We start from the raw sequence: 21,091 nt of genomic DNA, 5'->3' as shown, positions 1-21,091 counted from the left end.
AGATAGCTAACATGCAAGCCTAAATGGTGATCAATCATTCAAACTAGCATATTAACTTATAAGCATAATGAATAAGAACATGAACCATAATTGAAACTTGGAAACTAATCAAACTTGAAACTAAAGAAAAGAATTTACATAATGAAAAATAAATTACAACTAAGAAGCAAAAGGAAAGCTAGAATTGAGAACTAGAAAGGAAAACTAAGAGAATTTGAGGGAGAGAAGGGAAGGGAGCTCTAGAGAAGTGTTTGAGAGCTCCCCCCCTTGGGGTGTGTTTACAAGCTTGGGAAACCTCACTATATATAGGCCTAAGGAAGCTGAAAATCTGAATTAAGTATGGCTAATGCATACAACACTTGTTTTATAGAATCTGAAATGGTTGATGCACTTCACTAATGCATACAACACGTCCATTATAAAATCTGAAATGGTTGATGCACTTCACTAATAAATCCCACCAGCAGCCCTAGCTCATCTTCATGTCACCATGACCAAGCTTCCAACCAGAAATAATAGCTCATCCTGAGGTCAGCATGACCAGCAACTTCAAGGGCTTACGAATTGGGCTTCCCTTAAGCAAATTAAGACTTTAAGCACTCAAACTTGAAGTTCAGAATGTCTTCTTTCCAGCCATATATCATTTGGGCCAATCCAAGGTCGGAGGAGGAAGTTAAGGCCAAAATAAATTGCTAACTCATTTTGCGCGCTGATAAAATCCATCCTGAGCATGGCTCTGTGTTTGCTAGGTAACAGACTCCATATTTATCCAATGGGGCTGAATTTTGGATATGTTATAGTACACACCCATTGGAACAACTTTCATGAAGAATGTGGCCTCATCCGAGCTATGTAGGTTGCTGAAACAAAGCTTGCAATATGACCTACGAAACTGAGCTGGCAGGGGACTGTAGCCAAAATTGAGTTTGTCTTTAAGCTCTTCATCCATTCATCCAAATTAGGCCCTAACATGCATGGATTGCATCATTTACTATCCAAAGCCCTCATTATTACCTAAAGCTCAATGAACTGAAAGATAAACACAAAAAAGATTAAAAGCACAAGTTTAACTCAAAAACATAACCAAATCATAAGCTAGAAGGGTACAAAATGATATGTAAATATGCACCGATCAAATACCCCCAAACCTAGATTTTGCTAGTCCTCGAGCAAAACAACACAAAACAAAGTTAAAAACAAAACAAGAAGTTAACTAGACCACTTTCGTAGGTAACTCGATTGCATTGAGCGAATGCGACAAGCCTTTAAACCTCTAGGCATCCCTAGTAGGAGGAGTTGTGTCTCCTGAGGGTTTAACAGATACGATACCCACAAACGTTTTTCTAACTCTACAAAACAAAATGGTTAGAAAACTTAATAGATTTGTTAGTCCTTAAGCAAAAACAAAAACAAAAACCAAAACAAAAATAATTACAAAAACAAAAACAAAAATAAAAGAAATAAAAATACAACTCAAAACAATCTTTCCGAACATTTTCTGAAGAGAAATGACTCATGCACATGACTCAAAAATTTTAACAATAAAAACTCAATTTTAGAAATTATTTACAAGGCGGCAAAGTTCAAAACACAACATGCTCAAAGTGTGGTAGTGTGATAGCCAAATGTAACAAATTCCCCAATCTTAGTTTTCACACAATTTCAAAAATCATACAAAGCACAAATTCAACTTCAAATCTCACCAAAGTTGTCCTCTCACAAATGAATCACTCAGAAGAGGGCTATAATGCAACACTCAGTTATAAACATGAGATTAGAGTTAAACCATAAAGACTTAACTCGAAATAGAAAGATGAAGAACTTGCATTAATATGATCTCAAGAAGGATGCCAAACACTTAAAAGTAAGAAAATGCATGCAATTCAACCATATGACATTTAAGATCAATTTAGGTCTTTAGCATAGGTTGTAATGGGGCCAAGGGTGTAAGGTGAGTAAGAAATGAAGGGTATGGATAAAACAAAGTCCAAGAAACTCAAAATATAAGAGCATAAAACAATTGTTTACAAGACTTCGAATCATCACGATTAGAATTTTTTCTTTTACACGATCAAAACTCCTTATACCTTCATTTACAATTATTCATACTCCTTTCCTTGAATTGAACAAACACCAATTTATTTAGAAGGCCCAAAAATGAAACCCAAAAATGAAATTTCATTCAACCACGAGTTTATCACAATTTTTTCTCTTTTCTTTTATTTTCTTTCACCAATTGAGTGAATTTTTTTTTCTTTATGTAATATCCCTTCCCAAACTTAGCATGAAAAACACATCCGAATTAGAGCTCATGAGTTCCTTATAAAGGTAAATTCTTGTTTTTCGGGCTAAGGTGAGGAAATATAATTGGTAAAATGAAAGAAAAGGTTTACATGTAGGCTCAAAATGGTTAACAATGGAAAATCATGCTTAAGCATGCATAAGGTTAGCTTGAAAGGCACAAACGATCCAAAGAGGGCCTTAATATCACTTCTTAAATGTCATGAAATCAAATTGCATAAGAATGAATGACTTTTAAGTGTTCAACCAAATCAATGAATAATGAGATCAACAACTTTGATGACAAGAAAATAAGAGTATGTATATAACACTCATGAATTGAAGTACAAGGCTCAAAAGCTCACTTTATATAGTTGGTTAAATAAGTCTAATTTATGATTCATACAATTCTTTAGATCATGCAAATCCTTTAATTGGAAAATTATGAAACAAATGGCAAGTGCAAAGAAGGTTTCGAACATGTCATGCTAGAACGATGCCAAATTAATTAATTAATTAATTATTATTTTTTTACAATAAAAATTTACAAGGAAAAAAAAAATAAATAAAAAATAAAATTCAATTTTTTATTTAAGTCATGCAACATTTATCACAATCTCATCAAATGTGTTCAGAAAGTGACTAAACAAAACAAGATTCAAAACAAGAAAGAAATTTAAAAATTTTTTATTTTTTATTTTTTAAAAATTTTAAGAAAAACCAAGTTTACTTGCTAAACTCCAATACCCCCAAACCTAGAAATGAGCATTGTCCTCAATGTTTAAAAATTAGCCACAAACAATGTCATAACAACAAATGAAAGGTATTAAAGCAAATAAAAAAAAATCACAAAATCACAAAAGAAAAGAAAAACAAAATAATTATAAAATAAAAATTACAACACAAACAAACAAACAAAAAAAAATGAAACAGTAAACCCTAATCACACAATTCTGAAACCCAAAAAAATTTTGAAGCCCAAAGCCCACAATTTCGAAACACAAACCACGGTGAATTTAACCCACTTTGAAACCCAAACTAAAGTGAAACCCGACCCACAATTTGTTTACATTTCCGGCTTTGTATTATTATTTAGTTTTGTAAAAACAAACTATCGAACCGTGATTAGCAACACAAAGAGCGGGATTTTAACATGGGTCATGATGTCTCGGTTCAGTGTAAGGGACCAACAGACAGGGCGAGACACGTGTCGACGCATAGAGGCGCCGCAGACTCCACAAGCAAAAATTACGGGCTCATGGAAAGGCGCGAAGACTTTACTGAACGCGTTCGTTCAGAAAAGACACGTCATGATAAATGAGTTGGGTATGGTTGGAAGGCGAGAAGGTTGTGGGACTCAAGGAATGCTTGGAGATTCAGAAAATGCTCAGATGCTGTAATGGCTAGGGTTTGTCAAAGACTAAGTCTATAAGAAAGGGTGAAAAAAACGCAAACTCAGAAACACACAAAAGAGAAAAGAAAGAAAGAAGAAAAGAGAGTGAGAAATCAAATGGCCTCTAACTACCCATTTTCGTTGGATCTCAACCTAGCTCCACCGACTCAGATACGAGGCCAAGCAGCGGCACCAGTATGGATGCCCTACTTTGCTTCCGCACGGGGGCCTGTGACAGTAACTGACTCAATACTCCTGGACAACGATGTTGCCATTGGAGTGGCTAGAAATTTAGTGACTCCTAAAGATATACGTGTTCTGGGGACAAGGGATGACAACCGGGTCGTGAGCGATGCCCTGGCACTGAGCGTGCAGAGTACAGCAACAGTCGCAAGTTTGGGTCATCGCCTACTTGCGAAGTCCCATGAGGTAGAGGTGCTCAAAGCTCAGTTGGCGGCGGAGCGAAGTATGGTTGAAGATTGTCAGAGTGCTATAAAAAGCTTGAAAAGGGAAAGGTCAAGGATAGTGGAGGTGAATCGACACCAGCTAGAAGTATTGCGGGACGAGAATAAAAACCTATCAAAGATGGTAGAGTTGTATTCTCGCGACATGCGAAAGCAGCTGGAGGACCTAGACAGACCGGGTAAACGCAAACAAGCAGATCGCGAGAGTAGTTACGCTCAAGCTAAGATTGCGATCTTTGGGAGCTCAAGTGATGAGCCCCAAGAAGCTGTGCGTGAAGCCCCGGAAGAGGACAGCCAGAGGGCCAAACTCAAAGCTCCAATGGTCGAGACACCAAGCACTGAGAAGAAATGACTTCTACTGCATTATTGATGTTTTTATTTTATTTTATTTTATTTTTTTTGGTTGTTTTTGTCTTTATTTTGTTTTGGAAATAAAAGAGTAAATTTGCAAAAGGAAAAAGAAAACGGAAAAGAAAGCACACTTTCCAAACTTAAATCAAACGAAGACGACAAACGGAAATGGAAGCACAGTTCCCTAACTAAAATAAAATAAAGATGATAGCCGAAAGGGAAAGGCAAAAACACAAAGCTCTAGAAAATGAAAGTAACGGGCAAAAACATTAAACACCAGAAAACACGGAAAAAAGTAAAGTAAAAGTAAAGGTGCTCCCCCTTGAAGCGATTAGGTCGAGCATGCCCGGGAAATCCGAAATGGTGTTGGCTCTCTCTCATCAGCATATGTCTATTTAAACCACACCTCTGCAAGCGGATGATACCCAGCATTTCTTCCTGCAACTCAAGGAAAAACATCAAAAAATCCAGAAACAGAAAAAAAAATGGCATCCTCATGCACTCACCTTGATGATCTCAACCTTGAGCTCTCACTTGCACCACCGAATGCCCAGACAAGGGCTCCTCCAAACACTGTCTTTCCAAACTCTTCATATCATCACGGCACGGCCTCAAACTTTGCTGAGGCAATACCGAACTTTTCTGAGGCACTGTCGAACAGAGCAGTGCTGCTAGGAGGCATGATTAGCAGCAAGCTCACTCCGACAGATCATCTGCATGTGGCACAGAGGTCTGATAAGGCAGCGGTAGAGGAGTCCCACAATTTAACTGTGCTCCACGCGGTCTCCGCTACCAATTTGGGCATGCGATTACTGGCGAGGACAAGGGAGTGTGCCGCGATGAGCGAGGAAATAGCTTCCTTGAAGGCTATGGTGGCGGACTTGCAGAAGTGTCTCTACTGTGCCAATCAGCACGTGGAAGCACTGCAGAGGAAAAATGAGGACCATGTCGAGCTGCTGCAGATTCTGCAAGTAAGAGAAAATAGAGGCAAGCCATGATGATGATGAAGATGAAGAAGAAGAAGTTTTTTTTTTAATTTTATTTTTTTATTTTTTTTATTTTTTTTGTTTTGTTTTTTGTTTTTTTTGTTTTTTAATGCAGCGTTTGAAATAAAAATGTGTTTTAACACTCAGAAATAAACTAACTAACAATACCACGTAAATAAATAAATAAACTAACTTAACAAAACAAAAACAAAGACTATACAGAAAAGAAAACAAAGAAAATAAATAAATAAATAAAACTTAATTTAAAAACACACGAATATACAAGCAACTCATGGATGACCAGTTAAGGGCCTCAGAAAACACAGCCAGGGGATCCGGGAAGGTTGGAGGGGTCACAATGGTCCCGCTTAAAACCCAAACTTCTTAGACACCGAAGGTGTCGCCTAAAGAACTCCTAGACACTGTATTGACGGAAGTGCTTACTGGAGTTACCATAAGTCGGCTCATATGAAAAATCTTTTTTTTTAAAAAAAAAAAAAAATTTTAAGATAAGAAATAAAAACAAATTAAGATAAAATGAAACAACAAACCATAAACAAAAATGAACTAAGTACTGTAAACAAATTCAAACAAACAACATAAATTGTTGTACTAAACCAAGAAACCAAAGAAAAAAAAAAAAAACAGCACTTTCTATCACCCGTTTATCACCATTTGGACAGATTCGTTTCTATGTTTTTCAGCTTCGACCTCTGTTCCGTTTTTAGGCTATAACTTTCCAACCGTAAGTCCAAATTTTACGTTCTTTATATGGTTGGATTCAGCATAGAAAAACAAAGAACTCAACGGGGACCAAAAGGAAAAAACAACTACGAAAATAAACAGAATTCAAAGAAGAGAAAGGATTGAAATGCTCCCCCTTGAAGCAATTAGGTCGAGTGTGATGCACTTGGAGGTCGCGACTTCTCTCATTGCTCCACACTTCCCATTCTTATGATTGAGGTTGCCATCTCTCTCCATTTATTGTTGAGCTATAATAAATTGCTAAAACAAACATAGAAAACTTGAAATAGAATTAAAAGGATGAGGAAATAAAAACTAAAATGAAAAGGAAAATCAACACACATCCAATTCCATGCTTCAAAGCAACAAGCACCAATGGGTTGTGTAAGCTGGGACTTAAACCCAGTTCTCTTGCTTGTTGGGCAATTGTCCTTTTCTGTTGGACTACAAACACAACTTGTCCATTAACGTCATTAACTTTAAAACAAGAAATTGTCTAGTTAAGAAAAAAAAATAAAGTAGGAAAGCCAAATAGAATCAAACAATGTTACCGATCCCCGGCAACGGCGCCAAAAACTTGTTGCGTAGATACAGCTGCACCAAAATGGATTCAGTTGCATCCTCAACTTGTGATACTCGCAAGTGCACGAGCCGTTCGGTAGTATAGCGTATGTAAGTGCGAGGTCGATCCCACGAGGATTGGTGATTGAATGATTCAATTCATTTTCCCTACACAAAACAGAAATGAAAAAGAAGGGAAATAAATAAAACAAGGAAGAAAGAAAATAACTAACTCAAGCAGATAAGTTCCCAAGTTCAATTAGATTAACGGATTGATTCTAGCTAATGTATGATTAAGCCATGGTGTGTGGTCATAACCTTGTGTTCCTAATTCCCTAATTTGATCATTTGTTGTCTAACCTAAAATTAAGCATTAGGAACCCATTAAGCATAGAAGAACAATTTAAACAACCAAGCATGTATCTAATCCCTGTTGTCGAATGTCCATACATACTCTTCCTATTCATAGTTCAATTCGAATTAAAGTATGGTGTCTACTCTTAATTCAAACCAAGATAGCTAACATGCAAGCCTAAATGGTGATCAATCATTCAAACTAGCATATTAACTTATAAGCATAATGAATAAGAACATGAACCATAATTGAAACTTGGAAACTAATCAAACTTGAAACTAAAGAAAAGAATTTACATAATGAAAAATAAATTACAACTAAGAAGCAAAAGGAAAGCTAGAATTGAGAACTAGAAAGGAAAACTAAGAGAATTTGAGGGAGAGAAGGGAAGGGAGCTCTAGAGAAGTGTTTGAGAGCTCCCCCCCTTGGGGTGTGTTTACAAGCTTGGGAAACCTCACTATATATAGGCCTAAGGAAGCTGAAAATCTGAATTAAGTATGGCTAATGCATACAACACTTGTTTTATAGAATCTGAAATGGTTGATGCACTTCACTAATGCATACAACACGTCCATTATAAAATCTGAAATGGTTGATGCACTTCACTAATAAATCCCACCAGCAGCCCTAGCTCATCTTCATGTCACCATGACCAAGCTTCCAACCAGAAATAATAGCTCATCCTGAGGTCAGCATGACCAGCAACTTCAAGGGCTTACGAATTGGGCTTCCCTTAAGCAAATTAAGACTTTAAGCACTCAAACTTGAAGTTCAGAATGTCTTCTTTCCAGCCATATATCATTTGGGCCAATCCAAGGTCGGAGGAGGAAGTTAAGGCCAAAATAAATTGCTAACTCATTTTGCGCGCTGATAAAATCCATCCTGAGCATGGCTCTGTGTTTGCTAGGTAACAGACTCCATATTTATCCAATGGGGCTGAATTTTGGATATGTTATAGTACACACCCATTGGAACAACTTTCATGAAGAATGTGGCCTCATCCGAGCTATGTAGGTTGCTGAAACAAAGCTTGCAATATGACCTACGAAACTGAGCTGGCAGGGGACTGTAGCCAAAATTGAGTTTGTCTTTAAGCTCTTCATCCATTCATCCAAATTAGGCCCTAACATGCATGGATTGCATCATTTACTATCCAAAGCCCTCATTATTACCTAAAGCTCAATGAACTGAAAGATAAACACAAAAAAGATTAAAAGCACAAGTTTAACTCAAAAACATAACCAAATCATAAGCTAGAAGGGTACAAAATGATATGTAAATATGCACCGATCAGCGCGCTAATATCCTTTGACTTTTTGAATGTTCTATCTTGAGGTTTGTTTTGCCCACGTGCTGGAGCCTCCCAGCAGTTTACATACATGGGCATCATTGGCTTTTATTGTGGTCCTTGTCTCTAGCTAAGTGCTGCAGATATTTTCTTGGTTGCTTGGGTCTCTCTAAGGTGATGGGTTAGCCCATTAAGGGAATGGGTTGATTTCCTAAAGTGATGGATTACTTTACCAAGGTGACAGGTCAGTTTTCTAAAGTAGTGAGCTACCTATTTCTCTCCTTTATGCTTACCCACATATTTGGGCTCAAGAAATGGGCTCGAGTTGTGGGACTCCCAAGCAGCCCAAAACTTCCATTTCTCGGGTCATCAATGGGCCTCATGAATACTCGTTACCATCCATACCACAACCCACTCAGCAAGCCCCGGGTATTTATGTGGCTTGGGCCCACTTAAGCTTGTGCGTGACTAGGTGTAAAATAATAATTTTTCGCTTGGTATGACATGTCGATTGGCGTGCTTGAATTTTACCGTCTTTGAAAAGGGATACGATGCTTGACGGGATAATTAGCATGAGCTTGTAGAGCTAGTGCCTTTTATAGGCTCATTTCAATTCTTAGTGTGACAGATTGCATATTTACCTATTTGGCATGGCATGTGGATCGAGGCTCGTGCAAGCGTGCATGACGAATTTCGTGTATTTTGAATCGGGTCTCTTTTTAATAAGGTGTTGCACTGGGCCTGAAATTTATTTGGGCCCAACCTCGGATTTTTTGGACCTCAACAACAGCAAAAACAAAAACATAGATTAATTTTGATTTTGACTTAACAATTTAAACAAAACTTCATCACAAATACAAGCACAAAATTCATCACAAAGTCAGAATTAAAACCCTATAAATTATAGCGAATGTGAATAATGAAATTGAGAAAAAATAACTCGAAGTACCTTATTATTGTGGCTTTTCTTCGATTGATCGAACAAAAAAAAGAAGTTCAAATGGAAGAGGAGCGATGGGAAGAGAGGGCGTGAACTTGAAGAGCAAGACTGAAGCATGAACGAGTGGAAGGAGAGAGCGTGAAATTAAATGAGGGTATTTTTGGAAGTACGAAAGTTTTATTAAACACCCAATGCCTACTCAATCTGATTTCCGCAAAATCAGAAAATGAAAGCAGGTCCACTCCTCAATCTGATTGCTCTCACAGCAATTTTAACAATAAGTAAGGTGGATGAGGAAATAAGAGGGGTGAACGAATATCTTAGGGCGTAAAGTCTAATTGACAAAGAAAACAAGGAAAGTAGTAGTTAACCGAGAATCAGGTGTGTGCAGGCAAGAAGGTAGGAAAAGCCTGGAAGTAAAGCATCATATAGACTGGAGCGCTCGAGTCTGTATTTTCACCCTATAGCTCGAAAATTGAAATTGATTTTCAAGTAAGCGGAGTCTAGGGTTTTGTACTGGGGTTTGATCATTGAAGAAATTCGAAGACATTCCTAAATGCAATGCAAGAAACGGTCTCTGTCCTGACTATCCTCTCTCTCCTCTGCCTGTCTCTGGGTTGTGGCTCTAGTGGAAATTTCAAATTTATTTACTAAAATGGAAAGTTGACTGAAATAGGGTTTTTCCAGGAACAAGAAAAGGAATGTGAGCTGCGACGTTTGGAGGAGTGTATAGAGGCCCATCCAGATGATCCCTCCCTTCGCTTCGAACTCGTGAGTAATCATCACTTAAACTTAATAATTACTTTTTCATTTTTTATATATGAGAATTTAGATGATGATTTGCTTTTTGTTCTAGTTTGTTTGTTCATCTTACAATCTTAAACAGTAAGTCAGTAAATAATGATGAATACATGTTAGGGAGTGTTGTTGTGGGAGGAGTGGGATGCCAAGGAAAAAGCGGCAGAACAATTCGTAGTAGCAGCGAAATTGAAGCCTGAGATTGAGAAGGGAGGGGCATTCAGATATCTAGGGATTTATTACGCAGGTCTAGACTCCCAGTCCCATAGCCAGAGAGCTCTTAAGTGCTTCCAGAAAGCCGTCTCTCTCAATCCTGATGACTCCCTCTCTGGGGAAGCCTTGTGTGATTTGTTGGACCAGCAAGGAAAGGAGAGCTTGGAGGTGGCTGTGTGCCGGGAGGCTTCCCAAAAATCCCCCAGGGCCTTTTGGGCTTTTCAAAGACTCGGTTACTTGCTACTCCATCAAAATAAATGCTCTGAAGCTGTCCACAGTCTTCAACATGCCATTCGAGGCTATCCTACCTCTCCACATCTCTGGGAGGTATCCCTATCAATGCACATTTGTTTTTTTTTTTTAATGCTAATTATCTTTCTTTCTGTTCTGCTTACTAGTCTACTTTCTACTAAACTATCTCACCCTTCCTCAATTATTGTTTTAGGCTCTTGGCCTTGCCTACCAGCGACTAGGCAGGTTCACTGCTGCTCTCAAGGTTCTTTTCCCTTTATCTTTCTCTTTTCTTTCTCTTCTTTTCAATTATTAATGCAACCTTTGATTTTTTTTTTCTTTGTCAAAGCATGATATTATCTGCTGTCTTCTGAATTTCAAATTGATACTTCTCCAGTTATATTCCTCTTTTAAATATGATTTTTATCATTGATATTACGCCATTCTAACAGTCTTATGGAAGAGCCATTGAATTGGAGGGTACAAGAATCTTTGCTTTGCTTGAAAGCGGAAACATCTTTTTGATGCTTGGTTCCTTTCGAAAGGTCAGCTTTTGTTTTGTTCGTGGTGATTCTCCAACCAACATTGACTTATTTGTTTGTAATTGTCATCAACCACGATGTTGTAGCATTTATCTTGTATTTACATTTGTTCTTTTAATATAGGTATAGTTGCATTTTCAGCACTTACATGTTTTTTAAATTTTCTTTTGTACTTTTGAGTTGTGGTTCCTTTTTTTAGTCTACTTCTCCTCTCAGAATTTTTGTACTAAAATGGGTTCAATTTTCTAATAGAGTTGATGAGGAGCAATTAGTTGGACTTGCAGGTGTAGTTATGCTGATTGTTAAAACAGATTCTTTGCAGCATATAAGATTATACTGGAGTTTTCCCATAATATTTGAAGTCCTGTGTTATAAAATATATCTCATGTGGTGGTGTTTCTATGTGAAGGGAGTTGAGGCATTTCAGCAAGCATTAGAGATTTCTCCCAAAAGTGTCTCTGCGCACTATGGGCTTGCTTCTGGGCTGCTGTGTTTGGCAAAGGAATGCAATAATTTGGGAGCATATAGATGGGGTGCTACAGTGCTAGAGGTAAATTGTCTTTGAGTGTCTAAAGATTTACAATTCAAGTTGTTGAAATGTTAAAAGATGAACAGTTTGATTTGATTTCAGGAGGCATCTAAAGTTGCCTGGATGTGTACTCAATTAGCTGGAAATATGTCATCTATTTGGAAGCTGCATGGTGATATACAAGTATGATCCTTTAACGATTCAGCTATGTTATGCTCATTTCTGTCCCTCAAAGAGATACTCATAGCGGACTTATTCTTCAATCTTTCATGTTATTTTTTAGATTCTACTTAACTTTTTCTTGCATATGAATCTTGTTGTTATTAATTCATTGTATGTCGACCTTGCTATTTAAAAAATAATAAATTTGACAGGAACCCAAAACTAATCTGAGATATGCTTTACCTCTGTGATAGCTTACTTATGCAAAATGTTATCCATGGATGGAGGAGGACCACAGTTTAGAATTTGATGTGGAAGCCTTTGATAATTCCATCCTTTCATGGAAGCGTACCTGCTGTTTGGCTGCGAAAACCGCCAGGTGCTCTTATCAGCGAGCCTTGCGCTTATCCCCATGGCAAGCTAATATATATGCTGACATTGCAGTAACTTCAGATCTCGTAGACTCTTTTGATAACAGTACTGGACATGAATTAAGTGCTTGGTATGATCTAATATACTCGTTTAATCATATTATTTAGCTGTGTATTTTTCTCTTAATTTACCGCCTTTTTTTTTACCAGGCAGCCATCCGAGAAGATGGCTTTGGGAGCCCTGTTACTTGAGGGTGACAATTCTGAGTTTTGGGTAGCATTGGGATGTTTGTCTGATCATAATGCATTGAAACAACATGCTCTAATCAGGGGATTGCATTTGAATGTATCTCTAGCTGTTGCGTGGGCATACTTAGGGAAGGTACCATCCAATTACATAGATTTTTTTTTCCCTTTTCCCTTTAGTGTTTTCATGGCCTTTCTGCATGGGTTTTCTTTTACATGAATTTCAATTTTAATGGGAAATGAGGAAACATAAAAATTACTGAAAGTTTGTCTGTCATATTCACTGGAGAATTTTGGATTTTGTAGCGTGGTTGATTTTTTTATGTGTTTGCTAACATTTGTCGAGTTGGGTTTTAATATAGATTGGTTGAGCCTTGCCTTAGAGGATTTGGCTATTGCTTGAATTACTAACTATTGCTTACCTATTTAATTGTGTCTATGAACATTTGCATGCCACTGGGTTGATCCATTATATAATTTAAACATCCAGAAGGCATTACTGATGTTTATTGGAAACCTTTAGCTTGCAAAATTTTCTTGTGTTGTCTGAGTTTTTGATCTTCCTACAGCTGTACAGAAAACAAGGTGAGAAGCAATTTGCAAGGCAAGCATTTGATTGTGCTAGAAGTATAGATCCTTCACTCGCGTTACCATGGGCAGGCATGTCAGCTGATTTTCATGCTAGGTAAAAGTTTTATTTATTTTGGATTTGTTTTTCAGTTCAGCTGATTTAATTTTTGTAGCTTTGCACTCAACGTTACTAACAGTGAGTTGTGCATTCTTAGAGAGTCTGCAGCTGGAGAAGCTTATGAGAGCTGCTTACGAGCTGTGCAGATATTGCCTGTAATTTTCTATCTCTTGCCCCTTATGTTATTCCACCATGGTTTAAATAGGAAGGAATGTTAAATGTATTTATTACAATCCATTTAAACTGATGATCTGTTCTATTTTGGTATTTTGAGATCTTATGACCTCCTTTAGAGGTGACTTTTAATTCTTTCTATCTTCTTTCACGTTATTGAACTTTGCTTTCTTGTTTTTAACTTTAAATCTGTGTTCTTAATTTCTTATTCCTTTATTTTTAATTCTTTCTATGCAGCTTGCCGAATTCCAAATGGGTCTTGCAAAACTTGCTCTTGGTTCAGGGAATCTTTCATCTTCGCAGGTCTAGTCATGCCTATGTGATAGTTGACCAATCAGAGATTATAGAAGTAGCACATGTTTTATTTTGTCTCCCTCTGTAAGAAGGGCCAGCAAGAGACATCCTTGTGTCATTTTAATTTTCTAATGGTACTGCTGCTTATCGTTGCTGCAGGTCTTTGGAGCCATCAGACAGGCCATGCAGCGTGCACCTCACTATCCTGAATGCCATAATTTAACTGGGCTAGTCTATGAGGCACAATCCAATTATCAGTCTGCCGCCGCTTCTTATAGACTAGCACGCTGTGCAATCACCAATTTGTCAGGCAGTGGTAGAAAATCTCATATGACGGATATATCAGTCAATTTGGCCCGATCACTTAGTAGGGTAACGCATATAATATCTTTTCAGTATCTGTTTTTGATCTGTAAGGGTGTAACCCTAATTACATGTATACGCACGCATACCATCGTACATGTTATCCTAATGCAAGTGTTGCTTCGTATTTCGTTAAACATTTTCTGAAAAATGCTTCTCTGTGATGCAGGCAGGGAATGCTCTAGATGCTTTGCAGGAATGTGAAGATTTGAAGAAAGAAGGTTTGTATTAAGTATGCTTACATATGACCTTATAACAAGGATAGAGATAATGTATTAGTGGCTGAATGCTTTCTTATTCACATCAGACCAACATTTACTTATAATAGGGGATGTTTAGAATTTTTACAAGCTGCCTTCAAGGATCTGTATTGTTGCTTCTGTTCTTATGAATAATTTTGTGTCTGACTTAAAGAAGAGCGTGAAAAGACTTTCTTAAGAGCATCCTTGGATGTGGTTGTGTTCGATTACATATTGAAAACTTGTAAAAAAAATGTCACTTTGTTGACTTATTTTTTTGTCTGGTGTCCTTCATGTTTAAGGGTTGCTTGATGTGGAGGGTTTGCAAATATATGCTTTCTCCTTGTGGCAACTTGGTAAGACTGAACTGGCCCTCTCTGTGGCAAGAAATCTGGCAGTGAGCGTCTCTACAATGGAACAAACATCTGCAGCTGCCTCTGTTGTTTTTATCTGTAGATTCCTGTATCATATTTCTGGACTGGATTCGGCAATCAATAGCATTCTGAAGATGCCAAAGCAACTGTTTCAGAGTTCAAAGATCAGTTTCATAGTATCTGCTATTCATGCTCTAGATCGAAGTAATCGGCTTGAGTCTGTTGTGTCAAGCAGCCGTTACTATCTTAAATCTCATGAAGAGATAACTGGAATGCACTTTTTGATAGCACTTGGTAAACTAGTAAGTTTATTATTCCAGTAACCTCTCATGTTTGGTTGGGATTTGCTTGTTTATTTATGATTTTTGAATGATAAGTGATATTGCTATACTCTGGGTTGCTTTATGCAGATAAAACATGGATCAGAACACCGTTTGGGATATCAAAGTGGAATTGATCACCTTAGGAAAGCTCTTCACATGTATCCTAACAGTAGCTTGTTAAGGTATCTCCAACAATCAACCTCGTGGTTGAAACCTGATTTCTGTATAACTGCTGACATTGCCAGTAGCAACTGCTGTAAAGGAATTAACTAACAGAATGACCACATATGGTAGAGAGGTGTCTTAGTTTTAAGATTCTGGTGGTATTTTTGGTGGATTTCTTGTTCACTGATTGTAACATTAGTTTTTCTTTTATAAAAAAATTGTTGTTTGTTATAAAAAAAAAAAAAAAAAAAAAAACAAGCATCTGAATTTTAGTGCAACTTATTGGATTGAAACAAGAGATTTTATTGGTCAAATCAAAACCTTCTGTATTTATTCTAGGCAGCTAGGTTGGCATTGTTATGGTTCACATGGATTTTCTGCCATCTAGTTTGTAGAATGATGCTTTTGGCGTCAACCTAAGCTTCTTAATGCCTTGCCACTTCTAGGTATTATTTTTAGTCTTCAAACATTTTTCTGACACACTTTTTTTGGAACAGGAACCTTCTTGGTTATCTTTTGTTGTGCAGTGAAGAATGGAATGATACCCACATTGCAACTAGGTGTTGCGACATAGACACTACTAATCCAAGTAAAGGCGGTTTAAAATCAGCATATGAAATTCTTGGTGCTGGAGCAGTCGCTTGCTATGCTGTTGGCAATTGCAGTCCTAAGTTCTCTTACCCAACATGCACATACCAGTGCCTGAATGAACCTGGAGCCATCCAGCTGCTACAGAAGTATTGTAACTTATTCCTGCCTCTGAATTTGAATTCATTATATAACTTCTAAGTAAAAAATCTATGCCGCTTTTAGATTTTAAGGATCAATTTCTCCTCTAAGGAAAAAGAGAAAAAGAATAATCATTCCCTCCCTTTGCCTTTTTGACTGTTTGTGTTAGTTTTCGCCTTTCATAGCTGTTTTCCTGTATGTTTTTTATATTGGCTACATAAAAACATGATGAATTAGACTACTGCTGTTTCTTTCCAGAAAGAAATTTGCCTGTTTTTGGAACGAAAAATATGAAGGTGCTTTTTATTTTAATATGGGCTTATTGCTTACGCTTGTCTTTTCCATATTAAAGTTAACATGTTTTGCTTCCTAGTGAAAAGAATCACAGTTCTTGTTTCATATCCACAGATGTTTACGCCGAGAACCATGGAACCAGAACATAAGATATCTGCTTGTTCTCAATTTACTGCAGAAGGCACGTGAAGAGAGATTTCCTTGCCATCTTTGTATTATACTTGAGCGGCTAATAAGTGTAGCTCTTTCTGATGAAGTTTATCATAATACGGGCATGTCTTATGAATATAAGAAATTCCAGCTTTTACTTTGTGCTTCTGAGATCTGTTTGCAAGGTGGTAATCTGACTGGCTGTATCAACCATGCCAAAAACGCTTCATCGATTATGCTTCCTGATGATTATATTTTCTTTGCACACTTGCTATTACTCCGTGCCTATGCCTTAGAATGTGACACTGTAAACCTTCAAAAAGAGTATATAAGATGCTTGGAGCTCAAGACAGATCATCATATTGGTTGGATATGTCTAAAGTTCATCGAATATCGTTATGAATTGCAAAGTGATTTGGATATTTTAGAGTCTAGCTTCAAAGAATGCTCAAAGGAGCGGATGAATTCATGGAATATGTGGAGGGCTCTATTCAGTCTGGTGCAAGGCTTGATATCTATATTGAGCCAGGACATTATTTCTGCTGAACAGTTTTTTGCACAAGCTTGTTCATTGGCGGGTGCTGAGAGCAGCCTCCTGCTTTGTCATGGTATTTGTCTGTTAATAGATGGGATTTTCTTTTTCCTCTAATAGGTCCTACTAATCATTAAATTTAAGACTCCATGCTTTAGTTAATTTTCTTTTTTTGGGGTAACAGTGCTGTTGTTTAAATTTGGCATGACATGTTCTAACTAAATTAGATAGCCTAAAATTGGATAGACGTCTTGTTTTCCAGTAACAAGTATATATGATGGTTCATACTACATATTCTACAAGTGGGTGCTAGGTAGATTTGGTTTCTGGTCATTGTCTATGTATGCCTGATTTTGTACAATAGCGAGGGTGGTAGAAGTTTTGTATATATCTCCTTTCATGCAGTAATTAGATCATTGATGGGTCCAGGTGCCACCTGTATGGAGCTTTCTCGCCAGGGGTGTTTGCAGTTTTTATCACTTGCTGTACGGAGTCTCACTAAAGCTCAAGAAGGTCCTCTTGTTCCCTTACCGATTGTCTCAGCATTGCTAGCTCAAGCAGCTGGAAGTCTTGGTTCAAAAGAGAAGTGGGAGAAAAACCTCCGTCTTGAATGGCCTACTTGGCCTCAAGGTATGATATCTGTGTGACGCATTGGTGTTCATGTCCTGATGATTTACTGTTTTTTTATTTAATTTTTTTATTTAATAATCCAGCTAGAAATAAGCTACTGATGCATCATCATTCACATGCAAATCCGTTTTCATGCTGAATGGTAGAATTATGTGAAACCACTGAGAATTCCTTATTGGAAAAAACAGACCTCTTTCCCTAAGAGTGGCTGTCTGGTTTTATATGATGTATAGTCCATAATGTGTGGACGTTTTAAAATCTTTTGCAGAAATGAGGCCTGCAGAGCTGTTCTTTCAGATGCATTTGCTTGCAAGACAGTCGAAAGCTAGTTCAGACTCTTCCAGAGTTGAGTTTTGTCAGAGTCCGGAGAAGTGGGTTCTTCGAGCGATTCACACAAACCCTTCTTGTATGAGATATTGGAAGGTTTTGCAGAAGCTCGTGGAATGAGTTGCAAATGGTGAAGATTGGGCATGCATTTTGTATCATGCATTATATATAGTACGCCTCCTACTTCAGCTTAGCCTTGGTGTTTAAAATTTTTACTCAGCTAATTTGTTCGTCATTGTGTACCATATCGAGAGCTGCCTAATCCTAAATGCTCCCAGTTTTTCTGACTCTTGTACAATATGCCATCATGCTGTCCTCAATTGTATGTAAATATGGAAAGTTTTTTGGGTAGCTTGTTGCTACAGAATTAGGTGAATTAAGTCATTACAGGAATAGCAGCCTTTGTAACATCAAATTAGATTTAGGAATTGTATTGATCATACCAGGCTCTACTAATACAGTTATTTTAATGATTTTTCTGAAGTAGATTGTGGCTGCTTTACCTGAAATATTTTTTGCAGTTATCATTAATATGAAGCCACAAAATAGCGTTGCATGTACTGGTTTTATATAATTTAGCCCACTGATGCGATTTTGTAATCTCGACTTTATTCGATTTCTTATGTTGAAAAAATGATGTGAAAATTCACAAGCAGCAGATGTTCAAACTTACTTTGCTTAGATTACAAAAATTCTAGTTTTAGTGTGGTGATTGGAAATTATGGCCTATCTTCCAAGACTGAGTGAGGTGGTTGAGTGTTGGAGCTCATCAGCATCAGATGGATCCCAGTCCAGTGTGGAGGAAAGAATCTTGGAGAGTGTGATGAAAGCTTCAGCCATTGTGGGGCGAGAGTTGATCTGAGTTGCAACGCAGCTTTTAGCCAACTGGGCCATGGAAAAAGCGAGATCCAAGGGGTACTCGCGCTTAAGAGATGGATCCATAAAGCCTTCAAGTTTGTCTCTCACATGGTCTCCTTCCAACACCCCACTTATGGACGCAGATAGTAACAACTCCTGATCATCTCCTGAACCACCATTATTAGAGGCCGGAGCGGGAGCAGCCGCCGCAGCGGCTTCTCTTCCAGATAAGAGCTCCAACAAGACGACCCCAAATGCAAAGACATCTAGTTTAGGAGTAATGACCCCGTTTTGGATGTACTCTGGCGGCATATAGCCATGAGTGCCCACCACATGTCTGGTGAGTTGGAGTTGGTCTTGATTGTGCTTGTGACTGTGGGAGACGAGAAGGGGTCTTGCCAAGCCAAAATTGGAAAGCTTGGCCCTCAAGCTGGCATCCAAGAGGATGTTGCTGGTCTTCAAGTTGTTGTGGATACAGGGAGGGTGGGTGAAGTTGTGGAGATAGTTGAGAGCATCAGCGACGTCGTGGGCAATCTGAACCCTCTGCTTCCATGACAGTGTAGTAGGAGAATGAAGGCAGTGGGAAAGAGAGCCAGAGGGAGCATACTCGTAGACAAGGTAGGTGTGTCCCTGGTCGACGCAGAAGCCAGAGAGCCTGATGATGTTGGAGTGGTTGATCCGCTTGAGGAGGTTGATCTCGTCTCCAGACTGGGAGACATCCCCTATCACCACCTTGATGGCGGCATCGTCCCCCTCAAACGATCCTCTGAACACGGATCCTTGAATTCTGTTGGCTTCGCTGAAGAATTGGGTGGCCCTCTGCAGTTGCTCCAATTCGTAAAGGGTCAAGGACTCAACAGCATAGCCAAGCCCTCTAGAAGAAATGGTGTCGGATGAAGGTTGCGGCGAGGTTGGCAAGTAGTCTGCGATCTTACCAGGTTCAAGTCCAGGTCCAGAAGAGACTTGTAGTTTGGAGTTGGGGGATTCCGTAGCCGCCGCCGATTGGTAATGTTGACGACGGCGGCGGCGTAACAGGAGGAAGACCGTAATAACGAGGAGGAGGAGGCAAGCAGCTCCAACGCCGACACCCACGAAGATAGGTTTGTTGATTTTGCTGTTGTTGTTGGAGTTTGGAGGTGGAGCGGCGGATGGAGGAGGAGGAGGAGGAGGAGAAGAGCGTTGTTGCAGTTGAGCAGGGGTAGGTTTGGAAGTGAGAGGAAGCAGAAGTTGGGTGAAGGGATAGATGATGTCGTTGGAAGAGAGGCGATTGGCTTGGAGCAAGGTGGGTAGGTCTAAACCGAAGCGTTGGGCGATGGTAGTAAGGTCGTCTCCCCAGGTGACCAGGTAAGAGAGGAGGAACTTGACCCCAGCGGTGGTCTGGTTGGCGGTGGGGCAAGCGCACCTCAGGGGGACTTGAAGGGTGAGGCCCACCGTGAGGTTAGTGTCGCGGAAGGGGTTCTGAGCCATGAGGGCCTGGCAGGTGGTGAGGCCCTGGTAGGTGTTGTTGGCCACTCCGAAGTAGGTGTCGGCGGAGCTTTTGAGCACATAGGAGGAATTGTGCTCGTAGTAAGAGTAGGAGGAGCAAGAGCAGTTGACGGGCACGAGTATGAGGGTGTCCGCGGGAATGGGCTGAACATCGGAGATGTTGTTGGCTGCAGCGATGAGGGTGGGTTCGGAGCCCAGCAGGTAGGCGATGGAGGTCGGGGAGTTGTAATAAGGAGGGATGGAACGGAAGGTGAGGTAGGAGGGGCATGACGATGCGACGCCATTGCAGACATAGCCGTCGGTGGTGTTGTAGTGGTTGTTGCAGTCGAGCTGTTTGTTGTTCACATAACTCTGCTGCCCTTGCACTTTGATCAAGATAAACACCACCACCACCACCACAACCAATACCATCCAATTCATCTTCAATGGGATGGCTAAAGCTAACGCAAACAAATTTCTTTATAATTTTCTGAGAGACTCCGTGTGAGGCCTCAATTATACAACTATTCAACGCGTCTTTAGTTGACCACTTGACAACCTTTTCTTTTTTATTTATTTTCATTTGACTTTAAAAGTCAGTCCACTCTTCAAACCCATAATTTTGATTTCTGCCAACCATTACCATTTTGGTTTCTTACTTCATCGTCATGACCAAGCGTACAAAATGGGCTCCTCCCTCCCTCTCCCTTGAATATCTTTCAAATTTGATTTCACTTATTAAGGTATATAATGGTCTTTCCGATCTAGGATTTAGATTTTAACCCAAAATTTGATACTTAAAACCTAAAATCAAAGCGATTAACCAATCTACTAATCCAATACTTGAAACTTAAAATATAAGTTATAAATGATAACAGCGGTTCCCTTTTTGCATCTTCATCACTCTAAGAGCATCCACAGTGGGGGGTGTAAATTCAGGGGTGTAAAGCCACTTTTACATCCCCTTTACACCTCCGGGGGTGTAAATATGTTTTTTGCTCCAGTGGGGGGTGTAAATTCGGGGGTGTAGCCG

The 21,091-nt window shown here is 38.9% G+C and overlaps 2 protein-coding genes across 2 annotated transcripts; one reads left to right on the top strand and one right to left on the bottom strand.

The window, feature by feature from the left end:
* Positions 1-9,529: 9,529 nt before the first annotated feature.
* Positions 9,530-18,222, top strand: LOC110769604 (Tetratricopeptide repeat (TPR)-like superfamily protein). The gene is made up of 20 exons (XM_021973622.2): positions 9,530-9,935; positions 10,050-10,133; positions 10,281-10,700; positions 10,819-10,869; positions 11,057-11,149; positions 11,556-11,696; positions 11,778-11,858; positions 12,092-12,339; positions 12,419-12,590; positions 13,024-13,139; positions 13,240-13,297; positions 13,554-13,619; positions 13,770-13,982; positions 14,143-14,194; positions 14,515-14,888; positions 14,997-15,091; positions 15,572-15,811; positions 16,212-16,855; positions 17,209-17,409; positions 17,678-18,222. Exons 1-20 carry the CDS (start codon positions 9,924-9,926, stop codon positions 17,854-17,856), a joined length of 3,540 nt encoding a protein of 1,179 aa, XP_021829314.1. The 5' UTR covers positions 9,530-9,923; the 3' UTR covers positions 17,857-18,222.
* A 101-nt stretch (positions 18,223-18,323) lies between these two features.
* On the bottom strand, positions 18,324-20,531 carry LYK5 (Protein kinase superfamily protein). Its single transcript, XM_021973623.2, has one exon. It carries the CDS (start codon positions 20,497-20,499, stop codon positions 18,463-18,465), a length of 2,037 nt encoding a protein of 678 aa, XP_021829315.1. The 5' UTR covers positions 20,500-20,531; the 3' UTR covers positions 18,324-18,462.
* Between the last annotated feature and the right edge of the window lie 560 nt (positions 20,532-21,091).

The sequence above is a fragment of the Prunus avium genome, chromosome 5 (assembly GCF_965620075.1).
Source record: "Prunus avium chromosome 5, drPruAviu1.hap1.1, whole genome shotgun sequence".
In the NCBI taxonomy this organism is placed as follows: Eukaryota; Viridiplantae; Streptophyta; class Magnoliopsida; order Rosales; family Rosaceae; genus Prunus; species Prunus avium.
The sequence above is the reverse complement of the archived record's forward strand: the minus strand, read 5'-3'. Positions and strand labels throughout refer to the sequence as shown.